The following is a 21,758-nucleotide window of genomic DNA, read 5'->3' as shown; positions in this document are numbered from 1 at the left end:
TACCACGATGATAACCCATACAGACCACACATCAAAGTCTGGCGCCGATACATCGATGACGTATTACTCATTTGGGAAGGAAGCGCTGAAGGACTACTAGCCTTCCACCAATGGCTCAATGCACGGAACGAACACATCAAGTTTACCATTGAATGGGACCATCAAAAGATCAATTTCCTCGACCTACACATCTATCGGTCCGGAGAGACACTGAAGACGGAACTCTTCAGGAAACCCACCGACAGGAACACCCTTCTCCACTTCACCAGTTACCATCCACAAGGATTAAAATACAATCTCCCATATGGTCAATTTCTTCGTATCCGGAGAAACTGTTCAGATAGAGAAAAATTCAACCACCATGCACAACTACTACAAACACGTCTTGGAGAGAGAGGCTACCCCAGGAAGTCCATCAAGACAGCCAAGAAAAGAGCGGCCAACACCGACCGCTCAATTTGCCTAACGACCAAAGAAAGAGACCCGAACAATAGAACTGTGTGCGTCACCACATACAACCCAGTCAGCAACCTCATCAAAAATACCATCAACAAACACTGGCATCTGATTAAAAATGAAGGTACCCTCGCCAAGAAACCATTGTTTGCCTTCAAAAAGAACAGAAATCTAAGAGATTCCCTAGTCCACACCTTCCTAGAACCCACCAAACCAGCCACCACACTATGGAACCTTCCACCAGTAGTTGGCCACTTCAGCTGTGGTAAATGCGTAGCTTGCCGTTTTACTACAAACAGCAAAACTTTCATCCACAAGAACTTGGTATGGAAACAGAACAGCCACACCAACTGCGAGAGCAAATACGTGATCTACGCCATTAAGTGTCCCTGTGATCTGATTTATATTGGCAAAACCATTAGACCTGTCAAACAAAGGATTAATGAACACAGATCATGCATCAAAAACCAAGTTGAGGACAAACCCTTGGTCGAACACTTCACTAAGAAGAAGCATACCCACGAACAATTCACATGGACCGTGGTCCAACAACTCCAGCCACAAAGACGAGGAGGTGACATAAACTTTGCCCTCACCAAACTCGAACAAAGATGGGTCCACAAATTGAACTCTGTGCAAGACGGCCTAAATGTCACCGTCGAATGGAAACACTTCTAGAATACTCCATTAAGTGGCTTCCACACTCGACCGTTTAGAATGAACTTATGTCCTGACACACATTAGAAACCTATGGAGCTCACCTTGTGAACATTATTGTACTGGCACTAACTCCTCTACCTTGTGAACACTATTGTATGCGAGAGTCTATTTTGTTCAACCATCTGTTGTGGTATTCGGTATTCGCCCATCCACATGGCGCACGTAAATGACCTATGTTTGCAACCATGTATCCTACCTGCTATGTCGTGCATGTATCCAACAGCAGTAGTTCCCATACACCGCACCGGACCACATTACCCAACATCACTCACAGAGTACCGCCTTTTCATTGGGACACGGCGCACAGCCATCTTATTGGCCCTCGCTGGGTGTCACCCTTGAATCGCGGGTTCCCATTCGCCTATCCCCAGCCATTGGCGGCCTTTATACAGTCCAACACGGCTCCCTCGCTGTCCGACTCATCCGGCTCCCAGCAGTCTACGTCCAGCACGACAGCGTACCTTCCAGACAACAGTAAGTTCCCTTTGACTCCTACGCGGATATACTCCCCGGCGCACTTGACCCTCTCAGGTTACTTATACCGGTCTTTAATTTTCATTTCAGACCTGGGTCCAATTACGCCCAACTCCGGCTTCGTGAATCTTTGAACCACGCCAGCCCCAAAGAAACTAAAGCCTTTCACCAAGTGCTAATCCCAGCACCGGACTTTCCGCACTTTTCGCGGCTTCCCCGACAGCACCCACCTGATTCCCTGCACGGCAGGTAAGCTGTCTTTTAGACACACCACATGGTGTACAACGTGGGCAATAATTAGGCCCGTATTTAATACTCATAGTACTTAACGTACAATTATCCGAGATCCTAATAGCTCTGTTTTACCCACAGACAGCACGGACAGCACCACCACTGGTGCCCCTTTTTTCCTGACGAAGGCCAGCACAAAGACGGCTACAACCAAGCCACTTTCTTTGGCCGAAACACACCCTGTGTCACTCCCTGTGTCGAACTTCTTATCACAACTGTATCATTACTTGCACCCGTTAAAATTCAAAGATTGTTGTGTGCACTTATTGTGTTGTGTGTAACCGCGGGTTCTTTTACCCCCTCGATTTATGAGGCAACATGTATTCCAGTATAGTGCCGACCTCCGCACTTCAGAGGCCCACACCCATCTGTTTCACTACTGCATAAACCAACACTGTCCGTCTTTTTCAACTAAACTTTCGTGCTTATCGGAAGTAATGTAAATTAAATTGTGAAGTTATCTTCCACGTTCTGTGTGATTACATAATAAATCCACACACTTAGCACTTCTGTGTTGTTATTTTGGATCTCCGGTACCCCAATGTAGACTGTCAAACGCACGGCCAGCGTCTAGTGCTAACACTGAAAATCGTTGTCCTGTTCTACAGCCCCATTCGATCGTATTTATGGCTCTGCGGATATTATCGTGTGTGTTTTGCCCCTGTATAAAGCCCTCTTCATCGGGGTGGATTATCCTAGGCAATACTTCGGCTAGTCTACGGGCTAGGACCATCGAGTACATTTTTGCATCTCTGTTTAATAAAGAAATGGGGCGGTAACTCGCACATTCACTGGGGTCCCTGTCTGGTTTTAGTAGTAACCCTGTGGTCGCCCGGCTCATATCTTCAAAGATCTTATCGGAGTCGCGGATGAAGTTAAACAATTTCGTTAGGGGACTAATCAGGGTGGTTCTGAACGTTTTATAGTATGCATTACTAAGCCCATCTGGGCCAGGGGTCTTATTCGTTTTTAGTGTTTTTATTACTTCTCCCACCTCTTCTTCTGTTATGGGGGCTTCCAACATTTGTCTGTCTGAATAGCTAATTTGTGGCAGAGTCATTTGGTTGAGGAATACGGTTTGTTTTTCTCTCACCAGGTCATCCTTTTTTTAATTTTTGGTGAAGTATGAGTGATCACTTCTTTTACTGCTTTTTCTCCCCATATTAGGTCTCCCTCTACATTTCGGAGTTGGATTATGCGGTTCCGGTCTCTCCGCTACTTCAATTTAGCTGCCAGGAGTCGGTTAGCTTTGTCCCCTTTAGTGTAATTAAGTTGTTTGGCACGAACCAGGAGAAGCGCAGCTTCATCTGCCAGGTGAGTCTCTAAGGCCGCCCTAATCTTTTCAGTGCTTTCCATGTTCTTTGTGAGCCTTTATTTTTGTACTCTGCTTCGGCTTCCGCCACTTGGGTCTCCATGTCCCGCCTCACCCTGTCTTTTCTTTTAATGTAGTTTGTTGTGTGCGCTATAAATTACCCTCTTACTACGGCTTTGCTTGCGTCTCATTTAGTATCCCAGTGAACCCCAGGGGTGACATTTTCTTGGAAATAGTTCTTCAGGGTGCGTTCAATGTCTGCTCGGAGGGCTAAGCCTTTCAGGATTATTTCATTTAGACACCATGTTTTGCGGGGCTGGTATTGTGGGCTCAGAGATTCTAGCTTTAAAAGGACCGGGCCGTGATCCGACAGGCACCGCACTCCAATCTCCAATCCCGTAATTTGTGGGATTAGGGAGTCCGAGATCAGCACCATGTCAATCCGGGAGTGGCCTCTGTGTACTGCAGAGTAATGAGTGTATGCCTTTTCTTGTGGATTAAAGAAGCACCATGTTTCAATCAGATGTAATTCCCTGAGGAATTTAGCTAAGGCCTGCTGGAACATGTGGTCATTGGAGGAGGCTAGTATCTGTCCTTTCCCCCATTGCACAATGATCGGGAGCGTATGCATCAAGAACCAATCTTGTCCTTCTTTAGGAGAATAGATTGATACCAACGTTACTTGTTGCCCCATCAGTTTCCCTCCCACCAACAGGTAGCGGCCCTCTGGGTCCTTCTTCAGAAATTGTTTTTCAAAGGTAATCCCTTTGGCTATCAGGATGCCCACCCCTCGTCTTTTTGTACCACTGGTGATGAAAAATTGCATGGGGAGCACTCTGTGCCGCAGTCTGTGCTTGTCTTCCTTAAGTAGGTGTGTCTCTTGCATCCAAACCACTGAGGCTTGCATATCTCTCAGTCTAAATAGCATAGATTTGCGTTTAATAGGAGAGTTGAGCCCCTGGACGAGTAGCAAACGTTAGTTCAGCCATTTCCATGTCTTGCATTCCCGCTTCTCATAAGATCCAGGAATCTCATCACTGCTTCGAGTGTTCTTAGTATTTGATGCATCACCGTCATCCTTAAACAAAAACTTTCCCCTTAAACCCCTAAACTCTCAAACTCCAACTTCTTGTACAAACACACTTGGTGGATTTACCACAAAAGTCATCAGGTATAGACTTTCCTGGAAAAACTGGGGTCTGATCCCCCCTTCCCCCTCTTCCCCCTCTTTGTTTTGGTTCCAACATATTTCCAGTCTTTGATATATCTTTCTCAGTTTCCATCTCTATTTTCATGTTGCATTTCCACCCCATTTTGTTAGTGACTGTCGTAGATCATAGCCCCGCCTCTTGAAGTTCAAGCGCAACATTTGGGGCTTGAACTCGAGGAGCACTCATGTAGGGTCTATGGCGTTGATATCCTTGGTACGGCCCCTTGGGCAGGGGCGTATTGGCTTCCTTTATTCCTCTTCAGGTGAGTCCACTCTCCTTTTGTCCCCAGGTGGGGTGCCACTTGCACCGGCGTTTCGACTGTCATCTTTGTTTCCGATAAGGCTTTCCATTTCTTCTTCTTTGGTGATCGTGTAGCGTTGACCCTCACATTCAAAACGAAGTCCCGTGGGATATGCATATCGGTAGAAGACCCCTTTAGCCCGCAGCCAGTTTGTCACAACTCTCAGCCTTTTTCTCTTGAGAAGGGTTGCCTGTGCCAGGTCTTGGTATAGCTGGATAGTTGCAGATCTGAAGTGGACGGGTTCTTTCTTCCTTGCGGCGCGCATGATGTCTTCTTTTAATTGAAATAGGTATACCCTGGTAAGGACATCTGGAGTTACATTTTTGTTAAGCTGGTATGTCGAGTAGACTCTGTGTGTACAGTCTAGAACTATGTCCTTCCCGTCCTCAGTATTTAGGATGTGTCGAAATAGGTCTGTTACGTATTGTTGCAGATCAGGATCTGTCACAGATTTCGGGACCCCTCTGATCCTAATGTTATTCCTTCTAGACCTATTTTCGGGATCTCCCTGCCTATTTTGAACCCGTTCCATCTGCTGTTCAAGTTCTTGGACTCTTTTGGCTAATTCTTCCTGTTCCTGCCCCTGTTCGGCCATTGTGGTTTCCACCTCGTCTATTTTATGTTCCGCTGCCATGACACCCTTGTTGAGATCGGCAATCGATTTAGCCAAGTCTGCAGCGCTTTCTTTGATGTCTTTTTTTAGTTCTTGAAGCAGTGCCAGGAGGTCAGATTTTCGGATTGGCGGGTCAGTTGTGTCGGCCAGGTCTTCCGTTGGTTGGAGGTGTACCTGGGCGGTGGCCTGAATCTGTCCCCGTTTTTGAGTCTCTGCCGCTTGCATCATCACCTTGATGTCCCCTGATGTTCCTCCTTTTGGTTTAGTAGATTGTTTGGACATATTTGGATAGATAAGAGGGGAGGACGTGAGCGCGCTGGGCTGGACCTGCTACTAATAGGTCTATAAATATGATGTATTGTCCAGGTAATTGTTTGCACCTCCTCACTGTGGGGTTTTATATAGGCTGCGGTTATTGCAAATATTCTCAGAACCTCCTTGAGTATAGGGCTTCTGAAGTCTGTTCTTCCTACTTTCTTCCGGGCGTTTCAAATCAAATGAGGTTTGCCTATGGGTAGCTCCCCGAGCGAGCTTCACTAGTGTTGGGCACCCATCTTGTGCTGAGTTACAAGCTCCTCATCTCTATGGCCGCAGGGTAGCTCGCAATAAGGCACAGCCCCAGCCATGTGAGCAAGATATGCTGCTACGTGGTGAAGTCGTGGCGTCTTCAATGCATGCCAGATATTGTGCCTCATTACAAATCAGGCGGTCCGGAAATACCGGTGGCGGTAAACCCGCCGCCACCGTTGTTTCCGGACCGCCTGATCCCGACTCCTGCATGCGGGAGGTGATGTTCCCGCAAGGTTTGACCTGGCGGGTTTAACACCGCCCGCCTGCAGGCGGACGAGGAAACACCGGCAGCATTACGAGATGCTGCCGGTGTTTCCATGATCCCCATTCCCATTGAGTCCATGGGACTCAATGGGAATGGGGATTAACACCATTCCGCCTCCGTGATTCCCGGGAAACAGGGGTTGTAATGCCCCGGTAATTCCGGTAATCACGGAGGCGGAATGGTAATACGAGTCCGGCGGTAACCAGGCGGTTTTACCATCTCGGTTACCGCCGGACTCGTAATGAGGCCCATTGTATGTATATAAGTTCCACTTATAGCATTCTCCAGAGGCGTGCAGTCTTCTGATGTTTACCTCCTTTCGTTTGTATCAAATTTAACTCCAAGCCTTCTTTTGGTCACTTCATGTCTTCCTAAGTTAGTTAGCTGCTGATGCAGATCCCTCCTTCCCCCCACAGCAGCAAAGCTTATGTCTGGTTCGGGTGAGCTGAGGTCGCCATTCCCGTTCAGTTGCCTGAATGGGGCGGCGAGGAGGGTCAACATGCGCCCGTTCGTAACACGTAGTTTCGTGGCTGTCCCTCCGTTGTGCTGCTCCTCTGCTGCCGCCCACAAAAGCCTCCGATCCCCTTCTCACCTTATAGCTCCAGCGCGGCACTGGTCGTAGGTCGAGCGGGTCCGTTATTTATCTTGGGCTCCGGCTGCCTCCGCTCCTGCTGTCCTCCGATTGTGTCGCAGCTCCTCCACACGGAGCCCGGAGGTTCTGCTGGCCGTTCTTCGGTCCGCATGCACCGTTCGGGAAGTTCTGTTGACAGGCTGCCCAGGTCTCATGTAGGTGGGCATACGCGCCTGTCCGCTGCGTAATGCAACTTGCCACTGTCAGGTTCCAGGACGGCTCTTTCTCTGTGGCGCTATGCCAGTCATATAGCTGGGCAGCTACTTCGCATTTGGTCTTCTTTAGTGGGCTCAGAGTTTTCGATTAGGTTTAAGATTGAGGCTCAATGGGCTCCGCATGTAAGGTGAAGCGAGACCATCCCCCCTCCGCCAGCGGGCGCCCGTCGTTTTCAGCCTCGGGCCGCCATCTTGTCGGGAGGATCGGGACGCCTCGCTCAAACGCTTCAAGCTCACTTTCGGAGGCTCTCCGCCGCTTCTCCTCTTTCCTGGCGGTGCCCCATGTATTCCGCCATGTCAGCCTCTCTTCACGGCCAGAAACGATCGCATTTACGGGGGACTAGGGCCGTATAGGGAAAGGGGTTACAGAACCTACCTCGGAGCCATCTGCATGGGTCCTTGGCTGGCCACGCCCCCCATGACATCAGTTTTATGGTGTGTGCTTCCAATGCCCATGGCTCTCCCACAGTTATTTTTGCCAAAACCAGTTATGACATAAAATGCAAATTTTTACAGTTGTGGTGCTTTTAAAAATCACATAGGCAGATTCCATATTTTACAATGAACCTGTCATTCCAACTCCCAAATGTCTACGATTTTATTTAGTCGTTCTAATAATCTTTCGCAATTTCTAGTGGGAACCGCTTCACCTACAATTCTACAATTTTATGTATGCTTACCTATTATCATAGCGCATGTTTGCATTAATTTTCAAAGTTGTACCATGTATACTTTTCCCATGAATTACATTTTCCTGCCGTTTGCATCCCCTACTTGCTAGGAAAAGTTACAATGGGCCTCATTACGAGTCACCCGGTCTGGAAATAACGGTGGCGGTAAACCCGCCGCCACTGTTGTTTCCAGACCGGGTGATCTCGAGTTCTGCAGGCGGGCGGTGTCATTCCCGCCAGGTCTGAACTGGCGGGTTTAACACCACCCGCCGGCAGGCGGACGTGGAAACACCGGCACCATTACAAGATGGTGCCGTTGTTTCCACTTCCCCATTCCCATGTTATCGGACTCCATGGGAATGGGGATTTACCGAATTCCGCCTCTGGAATTACCAGGTCACCGGGTTGTAATGCCCCGGTGGTTCCGGGAATCATGGAGGCGGAATGGTAATACGAGTCTGGCGGTAACCTGCCGGAATTTCCGGCACGGTTACCACCGGTCTCGTAATGAGGCCCAATGTCTTGTTTTGATGGCACAAAAATTACATTTTAACTCTTAAAATTTCACATTACAGCGTTTTCCAGTTGCAGAAATAAAAGTCTTAAAGTTTATTAAATAAGAACAGTCTTTTGCTCTAGATGGGCTGGCTTTGTCTTCCAAATAAGGGCATTCCTTTCCAGGCCACAGCCAAATGTCAGGCTCTGGTCTGTTTAGTCCAGTGTTGTCATGGATACTCCTTTGAAGCTCTCCAGTTTGAGTTGAGGGGAGGGGCCCCCCAGAAGGTCACACCTATGTGTCCTGGAAATCCATTGTCCCAGGCTGGAGCACTGCCGCGTTGTCTGATGAGGGTGCAAGACCCTCCACCCTTGCCTATTCATATGCCCCGGGGGGGGGGGGTGTCCACTTGGGGGGAGCTAGATCCTGTTCCCAGGAAGCAAGATCATTTCAAGCGGGCCTTGTAAAAACCTGTTCTGCTGGCCTCGCAGCAGATTTTGTCATTTATTTTGCTTTCCTGAACCAGAAAGTAAGTCTGTTGGAATTAAATATCCTATATATGTTTTAAAACAACCCTCCATCACATGTCTATGCAAGAACAGGGCCTTAATTCAACATTTCACTTTTAAACAGACATTTTATTGTTTGTAAAAAGCTCCATTTTACACGTGGTTAATTTTCCTTGAATGTCACTTTACAATGCGGCCTTCCTCTCATCCATTTTCTGAACCTTTCCAAAGCCACAGTCATGTTTCTAATGCACAGGCATCTGTTCAAATAAAAGGTGAGCTAGGAGAGAGAGAGGGCTTTTTGTGAAGAGTTTGGCTGTGATATTGTGTTTCAAAGTAAAGCGTTTTTTGCATACGGCTTGGAGTGAAGTTCTTTGCTATTTCGCAGATCTTGCCCGGCACAGCCTGTCCTTCAATGAGAAATGCCCCCATTTGCTGGTGCACCACCTGAATATGGATGGACATAGCTGGCTCTCACTGGAACCAAGTTGTGTACTGTTGAAAAGTTAAAAAAGAGCATCAGGGCACAGTCATTGTAAAAGGCAGAATATTTTCTTTTTTCAGTGAAAATGTTTTGAGCTGGCAGCATAGCAACGCTGCCTTTGACTTCTTTTCTCTGGTGCAAATGAAGAAAATACTGGCAGCAATTCTCGGGGTGTTCCCTGTTTCATCTTGCCCCATGTGTGGCTGGTAAAACAGCGCACCCCTTATTTTGGTGACTGCAAAATGCAGTTTTAATGCAAGGCGATAGTGCTCAACAGAGCCAGCAGAGCCGTTCTGCTGGTGACTGCTGAGATGTGGTTTCGTGCTATAGGGGAGTTCTGATGGGCAGGTAATGTACCCCACACTAAACAGGAGGGCTATGCCCCTCTTTTTTTCACCTGCTGTGGTGAAGTAATGCTTTGTGAATCTGTTGAAGTTAATTAGTTTCTCATCTGCCTCAAAGAGGTGGGTTTCCTGTAGAGACACAATGTCTGCCGACAGTTGGGCTAGTCTCCGTTCTACAGACTTCCTCTTTCCTGGGAAGTTAAGGCCCTGTACATTCCATGTTAATAATCGTAATTCCCTGCCCGTGTCAGCTGATATGGTTCCCATTATTATTTTTTCGCTCCATTGTGGTCCCTCGCCATCAGTATCCCTTATGAAGTACCTTAACTTGCCCCAGTTGACTGCACTAGTATTTGTTTGGGTTGTTGATGTTTTGTTGCATTTATTCACCTCTGTACTCGTAAACGTTTTTACCCCCCTATGCAAATGGCCCTCTTTCCTTCCCGCCCCCCCTATAACTTGCGGTGTAGAGTTCAGCCCTCAACCAATGGGGTATTCGGCTCTGGCTCGCCACCGACCCTCTTGGGGGCCAACTGGGGCCCTTGTGTAACCTTTGGCAAAACATAATGATTCTTATGCGAATTAACTTATCTCAAGAGTCTTGGGTGACGCCCGCTGCTCATTCGGCACTTGCATTCGGTCCCAGGCCCGGGGCCAACCCTCAATGACGGAAGAGATCTGGCGCAGGATGGTCAAGGCCTCGTATGACAGGGCCATACATACTGCTGGATGGTTCCTACGCCCGTCTCGTGGCTTTGAGCCCAAGGACAAGTGGAGAGTCATGTGTTCTCATTGGGGAAGTCCCCCTGCTCAGACTTTGTCCGATTTCTTGTTCATTTGGGGTGGGCCCCGAATCCTGCGCCTTGTTCCACCAGAGACCCGGCTGCTGTGGTAGCTCTCCCTGTGGATTCCTGGGGTGGTGCTCCTCTCTCAGCGTCCCGGCTCCCCTCCTCAGGACCTAGAAGTTTTTCTGCCTCTTTCGGGTTATGGATTTGCCATTGTTTGCCCTCCCAAGTGAAGTTCAGTGAGGTGGTAGAGCAATATTGTTGCATCCCTGAATTGGAGTTCCTTTCCTCCTGTATGATCTCTTCCTTTACCTTGTAAAAATGCACCCTTGCCAGCACATCCGGGGGAGTATAGCAACTTGTTTAGACCTGGTTCGATGTACTCTGTCGATCGCCAGCAGGGCACTATCTGGCAGTGTTAGTATGCAGCAAAATAAGTCCTTGATGAAGTTTTCCAGTTCTGTGTCTGTGACCGAGTGGGTATGCTCCATAGCCGGATGTTGTTGCATCTAAAGCGGTTCTCCGCGTCTTCTTGTTTTAGTTCCAGTAACTCACATTGTGATTCAAAGGCCGTTATCCTGTCCGTATGCTCTCCAATCTCGAACCCTTGCTCACAGAGGTTGATCTCTATCTCCGCCGTTCTGCCCTCCACCTCCTCAATTCGTTTATCTAGTGTAGTTATGTTTTTCATGACTTCCTCTGTGCCCTTCTGGTACTCCCTTGTCATCGCTGCCAGCAGGTCTTGGAGGTCCGATTTAGTCACTGATTGCTTGAGTGGATTGCCATTGGGGGCCATCTCTCCCTCGGCGAGCTGAACTTCGCGTGTTCCCCCTTTTTTGCTTTGTCAGGGTTACAATGTCCCAGCAGCCTGATGATGTCAGTGTGCTTTGAATTCTTAGTACTTTTCGCCATTGTCTTCCCAAGTGCTCCATTCCCACTGCTCAGTGGCGGCGGTGCTCCCTGTTGTCTCTATATGCTGTGTATGGTCAGAAGCTATATTATGGCTAGGCCTGGAGATTTTGGGGTTAAGACCGGCCGTAAGGCTCTTTGGGATGATCGCTCAGGCTGTTTAAATGTGTTGGCTTAGGGTGGCCGTCTCTGAATTCTATGGCACTGGGAGGCACGCCCAGTTAGCGGGCCTGTGATGAGGACTCCTGTATGGGTGAGTGGGATCTATGCTAGCCCTTGATCTATCCCTCAATTCGCCTCTTCAGATTGCCAAAAAGCTGCTTTTTTGGAGGAGTGTGCCCCCTATGGTCCAATCAAAAAGAACTTGTATTTGGAACGCCAGAACCTCGGGGACCCAGCTTCAGACAGGGACTTAGGAGATTAGCGGTGCTTTGTGTGCAGGGCTGTGTAGTTCTCTCACTCCGGTGCTGGGCAGGTTTGGATTATGCAGTTTGGTGTGGGGGGTAGGTACCCCCAGTGAGGGTTATGCACCCTGGTCCTCATCCAGGTTCCAATGATCACAATGCGTTATTATGTTTTTATTATGGAGGCCCACGCCTGCGAGCGTCTGGCAGCGAAGGCTCTTTTGTTTGGCGTTGCTACGCGATGTCTTCTGTGCACTACTCACCTCCCATTCGGATCCCTTGAGATGGAGATGAGGAAGAAAGCAGGATGGGAGGCTCCCCCCTCTGATTGGCTTCTGCCTGCCTCCCTTCTGGGCTACTCGGCGCCCGCTCCCCCTGCTCGCTTCTTTGTGTAGCTGAGCGTGGGAGAGCGGTCGCCGGTGGCCCCGAGGGAACTGCAGGCCTGGAAGCCCTGCCTCGGCATCCGTGAGTAGATTGTGTTTGTTTTTTAAATAAAAAAAAAAGAAAAGTTTCATCTGCGCTCGTAGCGCGTTGTTGTGCCTGCTCTCCCCCTCCCCTCCCACTTCCTGGTTCTCCTCTCCCTCCCGCCTCCGTGCCCGCCCAGCCCCCCCTCTGATTGGCTTCTGCCTGCCTCCCTTCTGGGCTACTCAGCGCCCGCTCCCCCTGCTCGCTTCTTTGTGTAGCTGAGCGTGGGAGAGCGGTCGCCGGTGGCCCCGAGGGAACTGCAGGCCTGGAAGCCCTGCCTCGGCATCCGTGAGTAGATTGTGTTTGTTTTTTAAATAAAAAAAAAGAAAAGTTTCATCTGCGCTCGTAGCGCGTTGTTGTGCCTGCTCTCCCCCTCCCCTCCCACTTCCTGGTTCTCCTCTCCCTCCGCCTCCCTGCCCGCCCACACCACCCCTCCCCTTCCTCTCCTCCCTCTTCCTATAACTACACCCTTTGGGGCAGCCCTCTGCCCGGCAGCCCCCTGCGGCTAAGGGCCCCAAGGCCAAGGGCGACTCCTTCAGTTGCGGCTCCCTGTGTGTCTGCAGGTGTCCGCAGGGGACACAAGGCGCCTGTACTTTGCCATTTCCACCTTCGCGCGGCCCACCCCACCTACACCTGGTCTCTTCCTTCGCATGGTGTCTTCACCTCACTGTGTTCCACAGTTGAGGTATACTTGGGTTTTTTCTCCCCTCGCAGGATTCTCTAACTTAGGTGGCCTCTGTACCTAATACTCATTTACTGTTCTGAAATGTGGTAAACTTGGGTTTTTTCTCCCCTCGCAGGATTCTCTAACTTAGGTGGCCTCTGTACCTAATACTCATTTACTGTTCTGAAATGTGGTAAACTTGGGCTTGCCGCTCACGTCCTGCCTGCGTGCTTCTCGTACCGTCTGTCTTCCCGCCCCCACACTCCCTCCTACCCCATGGTGCTCTCTATCTCGCCTATCTTCTCTAACTGCTTCTCTATTGACTATCCTTTAGTCAAAGTTTAAAAAGGACATCCTGGTCTCCAACCCAGGCCTCCCTATCGCTGACACCTACACTAGTGCCTGCTCTAAGGAAACTCTCACTGACATCCTCTTTTTCGTGCCTTCACCTGACCTATGGACCCTTCATATGGTCTCTGTGCTCTCTCCTTTTTCTTCTTCTCCCATTAATGGTGGCACCCTTTGGGATGTCCTCTTGGCCCCCTTCCGCTCCTCTAAGGCCATCATTAATGTCTACGCTAATGGGACCGTCTTGGTCCAAGGCCCTCAGGCCAACCTTCACCTCTTTGATAGACGCTTCCCTCGCCTCATCAACTTCCTTTCCTCCCCTGCTGTCCCCCCCTGTCTTCGGCTACCTTGCCTCTACCCTCCCTCCCTGCCCCCTCTCGCACTCCCACTTCACCTCCTTCTTCTACACCTCCGCAGGGCGTACCTCTGATCTGTACCCCTCCCCGGAAGTCCTTCAAGGATGACACCCTTCTCCACTTTGCCACTCTTAACTCTCGCTCTGCCATCAAGCATTCCTCCGATATCTGTCGCCTTCTTGAGGAACTGGACCTTGACGTCCTCTGTCTCACTGAGACATGGTTCACAGCCAGCTCTGTCACGAGCTTTGACACACTCCTACCTGAAGGTTACAAGATCCTCTCTGTGCCCAGGCCCAACCGTGCAGGGGGGGGGGGTGTTGCCCTTATCTTCCCCGAGTGGATTCCTGCCACTGTCACTCCTACGCAGCCCTACTCCTCTTTTGAATGTCTTGTCTGCCGACTCTCTCTCTCTCCTAGCCATTCCCTTACCGTGGCTACTATCTATCGGCCACCTGGTCAAATTTCCTCCTTCCTCTCTGAGTGGGCTGACCTCTCCTCCTCACTCCTGTCCTCTACCACTCAACTCCTCTTTCTTGGTGACTTCAACATCCACCTAGATGCCTCCTGTCCCCCCACTGGACTCTTTCGTGACCTCGGCGACTCTCTCTCACTCTCTATTCTCCCGTCTGGGCCTACTCATTCTGCAGGGCACACTCTTGATGCTCTGATCTCTTCTGACCTTCCCCTCTCTGTCCCTCTCTCCACTCCTCTCTCCTGGAGTGATCACTTTCTCCTATCCTCCCACCTCACCCTCCCTACCCCACAGGCAAAGCCACCCTCATCATTGCCACCTACCTTCTCGGTCATCCGACCCATGAAGCGCGTGTCAGTTGCGGCTTTCGCTGCCATCTTCTCGCCCTCTCCTCCCCCTTCGGCTGACTCCCACCCTGACACAGCCCTCTCCTTGCTCCACTCTGCTATATCTGATACTCTTGATATCCTTGCCCCTGTCATGAAAATCCGCCTGAAGCCCAAAGCCAAATGTAACTCCTGGTATGATTCGGATCTCGTCACCCTAAAACGCAAGTGCAGGGTGGCAGAGAGGAAATGGCGTGCTTCATGTTCATCCTCTGACAAACTGGCCTGCCGCCTGCTCCAAAGGCAATACCGTCTCTCTGTTCTCACCAAGAAGAGAGCCCTTATCCAAGCCCGCATCTCTGCGGCATCTAACAACTCGGCTGAACTCTTTAAAATCTGCAAGGAGCTTGCCAACCCTGCTGCAGTCTCTACCTCTCCTGTCCCCTCCCAGGCCCTCTGCACTGCACTGGCCTCCCACTTCATCTCTAAAACTCAGGACATCCTGTCCTCACTCTCCTCCTATCACCTCCCCCCCTCTCTTCCCTGCTCTTCCTCTGGCCCTTCTGCAGCCACGCCTCCTCCCTCCTTCTCTGCCTTTCCCCTTTTTTCTGCTGACGAGGTTTCCAGACAAGTCCGATCTATGAAAGTCTCGTCTAAACAGATTCACCCCTGTTCCTCCAAAACTATCAAGGACCACATCGACTCCCTGGCTCCTGTCCTGGCTGACTTTTGCAACCACTCCTTCGCCTCTGGAGTCTTCCCATCCCCCCTCAAGCACTCCCTTGTGCACCCTCTCCTTAAGAAACCCTCTGCCGACCCCTCCTGTCCGGCTAACTATCGCCCAATCTCCATCACTCCCTTCCTGGGCAAGCTCCTGGAGAAACTGGCCATCTCCCAGCTTAACCTCCATGCTGAAGCTGTTGATAGTCTCCATGACCGTCAATCTGGCTTCAGAGCGGCCAGAAGCACGGAAACTGCTCTCCTGAACATCCGTGAGGACCTGCTCTTGAACCTCGACTCCAACACTCCGTGTGTTCTCATTTTGCTCGATCTCTCTTCTGCCTTTGACACTGTCAACCATGCCATCCTGCTCAACCGTCTCCGTGATAACCTGGGTATCACTGGTCAGGCTCTGGCGTGGCTGACCTCTTTCCTTTCCAATCGACCCTCCCAGGTCCAACTTGGGTCCTTCCTCTCTGACATCTCCATCTGTGGCGTTCCCCAGGGATCTAATCTCTCTCCCTGGCTGTTCAACCAGTATCTGGCACTCCTTGCCCACCGCATCGCCGCCCTCTGCCCCAACTTTCAGTGCTATGCAGACGATACCCAGCTCATTTTCAGGCTACCCTCGGCCTCCTCCTCTCCCTCCCTCATCTCTGACTGTCTGTCTGCTATCCAGGAATGGTGTGCTGCCAATGACCTCTACCTTAATGCTAGTAAGACTGAGATCCTACTCATCGGCACACCCACTCCCTCCTTCCCTGCAGCTCTCTGGCCGGCCTCTCTTGGCCCTCTTCCTGCTCCTACCTGCAAGGCAAAAAACCTCGGGGTCATCTTCGACTCCACACTCTCCTTCTCTCCTCATATATCTGACGTCTCTAAGAAGTCACATTACCAGCTGCACCTCCTCAGAGGTATTCTTCCCTTCCTCTCCTTCCCCCAGAAGCTCACTGTCTCCCGAGCCCTGGTTCTCTCGAAGCTGGACTACTGTAACAGCCTCTATCTTAATCTGCCTGCCTCCACTCTCCGCCCTCTGCAACTCATCCAGAACAGAACTGCGAGACTTGTCCTTGGCCTCAAGCCCAGGGACCGTATCTCTCCAGGACTGAAATCTCTACACTGGCTCCCAGTGGCTGCGAGGATTAAGTTCAAAACCCTCTGCATTGTCCACAAGGCCTTCTGGGGCCTGGGGCCTAAATACCTTCAACTCTCTCTTCCTAAATATCTTCCTTCCCGAGCCCTACACTCATCCGTCTCCAACTCCCTCAGGGTCAGCCGCTTCTCGAAGCAACAAGCTGGGGGTAGATCTCTCTCCGCGGCAGGGGCCTCCCTCTGGAACAGCCTTCCTGCCTCCCTGAAACTTGAGGAGAAGCATCTCCGGTTCCGGAAGCACCTCAAAACCTTCCTCTTCACTTCTGCTTTCTCTCTCCCTCTCCCCTGCTAAATTCTTCACCAATACTGCACTGATTCTGCAATCTGGGCCACTCTCACCGACCTCGGTCCTGGGCCCAGTTACTCTTCACTTGCACTGCCTCCCTGGCAACCCCTGCACTGCGGGACTGTCTCTGTATCACTACAGCCACCCCACCCCCCAGCACTTGTCTGCACTTACCTTGCACTTGCCACCAGCTGGCCCTATTTATTTATTATTTTATTTCTATTCTACTTATTTGTACTGCACTCCCCACCCTTCCCCTTGCACTTTTTCCCTTTCCCCTACCCCTGCACTTGCGCGGTCTGAATGACACCTGGCCTAGTAGGATCCTTGTCTGTCTTCCCCTTGTTCCCCCCTCCCTGCCTCGTCGCGCCTTGAAACACTTGTGTATAGGCGCGTTACAAATGCCATATCATATCATATCATATTGCATTTCTCCTCAGGCGGCACTATTATAATTCTGCCAGCCGAGGCTCCGGTGGTCCTCTCAGCAGGGATGTCGAGCGCGCTCTCTGCCAGAAGAGACTGGTAGAAAGGGTCCACCGCTGTGTTCTTGGGCGGTCGCGTGGGAGATGCAGACTACTCGCCCTCTGCTATGGTTCTGCCTAAGTGCTGTGAGGCATCTGCCTGACTGCTCGGCCCCAAGGGCCCGCGTTGCGAGCGCTTGGATGGCGCTTGGAATCGCCCTGCGCTGGCTGGGTGCCAGGCCGCATCCAGGTTCGAAACGATGCTGCAGTGTAAAGACTTCAGGGCTACGGTGACGTGTGGCACGCCCCCTAGCCAGTGCTACAGAGCTGCCCAGAGGTTGTCTCCATCATCTTCTGCTGTAATGTTTCTGCGCTCCCTGCCTTGAAGACTTCGGCGGACCGGTCGCTGTTGTGTAGGGTTCCAGGTAGGGTTGCTGCGAGGGACAGGGAACATTACGATTGTTTATGTCTCCCTCTCACCAAAGCCCATTGAGAGTGCGGGTTCGCCACGGCTGCCATTTTGAAGTTTCGCTGTTCACTCCAGGGCTGCATCCTGTCCTCTGTTTAGAGTGAACGGGGCAATCTTGGAAGCCAAGCTTCCGTCAAGACGTGCTCCACACTTTCTCCTCACTATGCACCATTTGTTGGTATCGTTCAGATGGAGTAGCCGGTGTATTTCCAGTCGCCGGCGGGCTCAGTGTCGGGAGCTTCTAGGAAGCCATGCCTCACGCCACAGCTCCAAGCCACCCCTAGCTAACTAGATGTTTACACAAAGTAGTGATCAATAGTTCCATCCAGCGTACATGTACAGATCTACTGCAATACCGTCCACCATAATTGGCCTCCAGAGCTTGCTTTGCTCTATGATTATGTTTTGCATTATATATTACCACCTCTGGGGGAGCTGGCCCATTTGGAGGACAAGAACACAAGCGGAATCTGTAAGTAGCCACCCACAGTTCATGCTGGGCAGCTGCACCACTGTCCAGGTTTCACCTTGTCCATGGAGGTGCAGGAGAAGTCTCCACAGGAGTGCCCCTTTAGTGGTTGCGGCGGGCTGGAATGCTGCGCTTGTGCCTACTTGACTCAGGCTTAAGGACCTTTAGTGGCCCTGCCCTCACCCGACCCGAAAGTGGTATTTAACACTATATTGGAAACAGTTTACATAAATGACCGGCAAGGGCTATCTTGTCCACCTGAAGTTGGCAATTACCCTGCCTGCTGCAAAAACATACTATATCCTTAGTCTTTCATTTAACATTGTAAACTTTTTGATTTATGAAACTTCCGAACTTTTCCTTGCACAACAAATGATGGGTCAAGCATAAAAAATATACGAGGCACTGCCCTGTGCAACACCAATTGCACCCAGCTGCACAGAACCTTGAGCTGAAAACTCTTTCCACAGCCTTTTTATATCTATTTATTTGTGCCCATTCATGCAGCTCACCTTTATGCTTGACACTCATCCCACTAATGTCTTCGACTTTACATAAACATGATGTCTTTGTAGTCATTTTATGTCTTGAGTACACATAACCTCTGGTGACATTACAGTAAAGAATTGCTTTGCTAATCAAATAAGTTTGCCAATCAAGAAAATGTTCATTAGCAAACTCTGCTAATCAATTTTTGGAAGCGAATGTATGCCTTGCAAGAAATAGGTTATTTTATTTTATGTTATGTTGTTTGGTGTTTGTAAATGACAAATCTGCCATACGGAGTGATCCCACCCACTGACATGGTGGCAGGTACTCCGTGGGTCTAGAAGGTTGGGGGCAGCAGTGGGTGGTGGCCGTAGTTAACAGCAGCTGCCACTCTGATGTGGCCCGGGTGTGCTACAACATATTTGGGCACTGTCCCTTTTTTACAAAGTAACACACTACAGTACCCCTTCCATTAACATGGGGCAATGTTGTTGATTTTAAGCTTTAGCCTTTTTATAGAGAGTGAACATTGTGAGCAACAAACTATTGTTTCTTTGTTTTCTTTCTGCACAGGTGACATTCTGCATCCGAACGTGCCAACCGTGCCGGGGGGAATGGCTGCGAAGATGACCAAATAACTGCTAGAACAGAAACAAGACTACAAATCTTAGGCGAATACTATCTGCGAATATTAAAATAGAACATAGAAGCCGCAGTGACGTGTGTGTGTGTGAGAAAGTGGTGGGGCCTGGACCTCCAGTAGCACCCAGTGAACCAGACTTGCCTTTGAAAGAGAAGCACAGATGGCGTTGGGTGTCCTGCATAAAATCGAGTCAAGTGATGCCTATTATTAGCACCTTTTTTTAATGATAACAATGCACAGTTTTGCACGAGGTATGAATCACAATCATGAAACAGTCTCATACTTCTTAGAGAAGAGGATCTCAAGGGGATTTTGAGCGGTTTCTCCCAACTGCTCCAGCCACCATCAACCCACAAGAAACGTTTTGATTAGCTTTGCAAACGATAGCACACACCATCAATTTCCCATAAATTAGCAGAAAAGTCAGATCTGGAGGCCGTACACATTGCCAATCAAAGTGTATTGCATACCACAAAGATAAGGGGGGAAAAAGGGTAGAAAAAAATCTGTGCAATCTAGCGAACATAATTCTATTCAATAATTATAACCATTCTTAAACATTAGATAACAGTATGCTTTTATCACCATATTGGCGAATCAAGAGGCATGCAATCTGGGCTATATCTGGCGGGATAAGCCTGCGCTCCCTTTTCAATGCCTAGAGCCGCTAGGATGACCAGATTTTCAGGATAAAAAACCTGGACAGCCAACAACATAAAAGTAGCACTAACTTCTCAAGCCCCAGCCCGATTCAATAGTATTTTCAGCGTTTTTGACTCTGGCTATCCTCATGTTACTCGCAAAGGAGCTTTTGCTCTGATCGACATTAAAGGCCTTGCTCTTACTCTACCAGTCTCGATGGCGCTATGATAATGCCGATGGAGGCTCCCTGAAAGGTTGGGGGTTCGAGACCATCCTGCGAAGTGAAAATACTGTCAATGTGGCTGAGCAGGGGTTACCCTCCCTTTCCCAAAAAAAACAGTACCCTCACACACCTTTCCTCAAAACGTGGATGCGGGTTTTAAATTAAAAAAAAAACTCTCAGGATGGGGTTACAGAGGGACACATTCCGGGACAATCCTAGCAAAACTGGGACGTCTGGTCACAGTTTCAGATTGCTCACTACTTTTCTCCGTTACACCCCGTCTGGCCCTCAACCTCCCTGCGGACCTCCCCAACCACTCACCAGGCCATCTGCATGCTCCCAATTTCCACTCTCCCCTTCCACGCACTTTTTCCCCTTGTCCATGCACTCGCGCGTTCTCAATGTCACTGGGCCTAGTAAGACATTGTTTTCTTCTCCATTGTTCCCCTCCCTTGCCTTGTCGCGCTCTGAAACACTTGTGTACAAGTGCGATACAAATACATTATCATATCATATCATGCTCCTCTGCTTCTGGTCGTAGACCTAGGTGGTGTAAACAAAAAATCACTTTGTCCTTTTCCTAGTACTGTTACAGCAGGCCTACTTGTTATTATGTTTGATATGCTACTTGCCATTTCCTTTAAAACAAGTATTTGTGTAGGAATGGGAAAGTCGTTTGCCAGGCACTGCCGAAGTGGTAATAACTGGCCAATAATGTATCTTGGCATATAATAGCAGTGCCTGTAAAAAGGCCTACTATGTTAAATTAGCGAGATTTATAGTGCGCTGTTGCCATCGTCCTCCAGGCGCCCAGTGGCATCTGGAAAGGAAGGCGGGTTGGGGAGGGTTAGTTAGTGGGAAGGAGAGGGATAGCGGAAGAGAGCTTTTTGTTGTGCTGTTGATGGCTTCAGTTCGGAAACATCGGCCACTGTGTCCGGTTTGCTTGTAGGTGGAATGGCTTAGATGTTGTTTTGGTGTGTGTGTCTATATGGGACTGTAATACTGAAAAACAGGGCTATATCAAGTGATTGAGGGCGCTTAGTGTAACAAGTCAACTATAAATCTCTTAAAAAAAGAAGAGAAGATAGCTGCAGATTCTGGCACATTTAGGCTAGGCCGCTGCCTAATGAAGTAGCAAAAAAAAAAAAAACAGTGTGTCATCATATAATGCGCATATCTAGCACATATTTAGGTATATTGTATACCACTGTATACCAGATCTTAGTGCTAATCATTTTAAGATATATTGTAATAGCCGAAGCAAAACAATGATTAGCACCCAGGTAAAGGCTCGCAATAATGTAAATAACCTTCCAGGTGGGCGTTACTCAGGCCATTACTTTAGGCCAGTGAGCTCTTACCAGGATTGCTAGCCTGGGGTAGCATGATCATTTAAAGATTAACCTCATAAAACTAATAAATACGACATACCAGAAGGGGGCGAGCAGTATCCATCATACATTGGCATAAGATCACAAGAGATTCATCACAGTACCCCCACGATCCTGCCCAAACATCCAAATGCTCCCTGAATACATTTAGGCCTAACCTGAAAGGCACTCCAAATAAAATGTGCCACCAGAAATACCACAGAGGGGAACTCGATGTTTTCCTGGCTCCGACCATGGCTTGCTACAGATTTTGCAGCATTGCATATTTTAGAGCAACGTCCATAACCATCTTTGAATTTCAAGAGAATAGATATGGCACAAAGGCAGGTGTGTTTTACGGATTATAGAGACTTTCCTTTGTCAATACAAAGACGGGGTTGCTTGTTGATGAAGCTCCTTGATAAGTCTTAAAGCGTGATATATCCAGTCAAAAGGTCTCAATTTGATATACCCATTACAGAGTTAAGAAAGACCTTTTTGTGGTGACCTGGCGTCCTGTATTATCATGGCCAGTC

At 49.4% G+C, this 21,758-nt stretch overlaps 1 protein-coding gene across 6 annotated transcripts in view; it reads left to right on the top strand.

The window, feature by feature from the left end:
• Nucleotides 1-19,053, top strand: part of LOC138567454 (protein phosphatase inhibitor 2-like) — a 2,745,435-nt gene extending 2,726,382 nt beyond the window's left edge. For 5 of the 6 annotated variants that reach the window (XR_011302215.1, XM_069645683.1, XM_069645676.1 and 2 more), the window contains one exon: nucleotides 18,918-19,053. Coding sequence is in view for 1 of the 6 variants with exons in the window: in XM_069645683.1 (XP_069501784.1) it covers nucleotides 18,918-18,982 (65 nt within the window). In the remaining 5 variants the exon portion in view is untranslated. The remainder of the gene's footprint in view (nucleotides 1-18,917) is intronic. The other variant, XR_011302216.1, reaches the window with a different exon arrangement.
• Nucleotides 19,054-21,758: the final 2,705 nt, after the last annotated feature.

This window comes from Ambystoma mexicanum, chromosome 1p (genome assembly GCF_040938575.1).
Source record: "Ambystoma mexicanum isolate Mex_15411 chromosome 1p, UKY_AmexF1_1, whole genome shotgun sequence".
Classification (NCBI taxonomy): domain Eukaryota; kingdom Metazoa; phylum Chordata; class Amphibia; order Caudata; family Ambystomatidae; genus Ambystoma; species Ambystoma mexicanum.
This window is presented reverse-complemented; position numbering and strand designations above follow the sequence as displayed.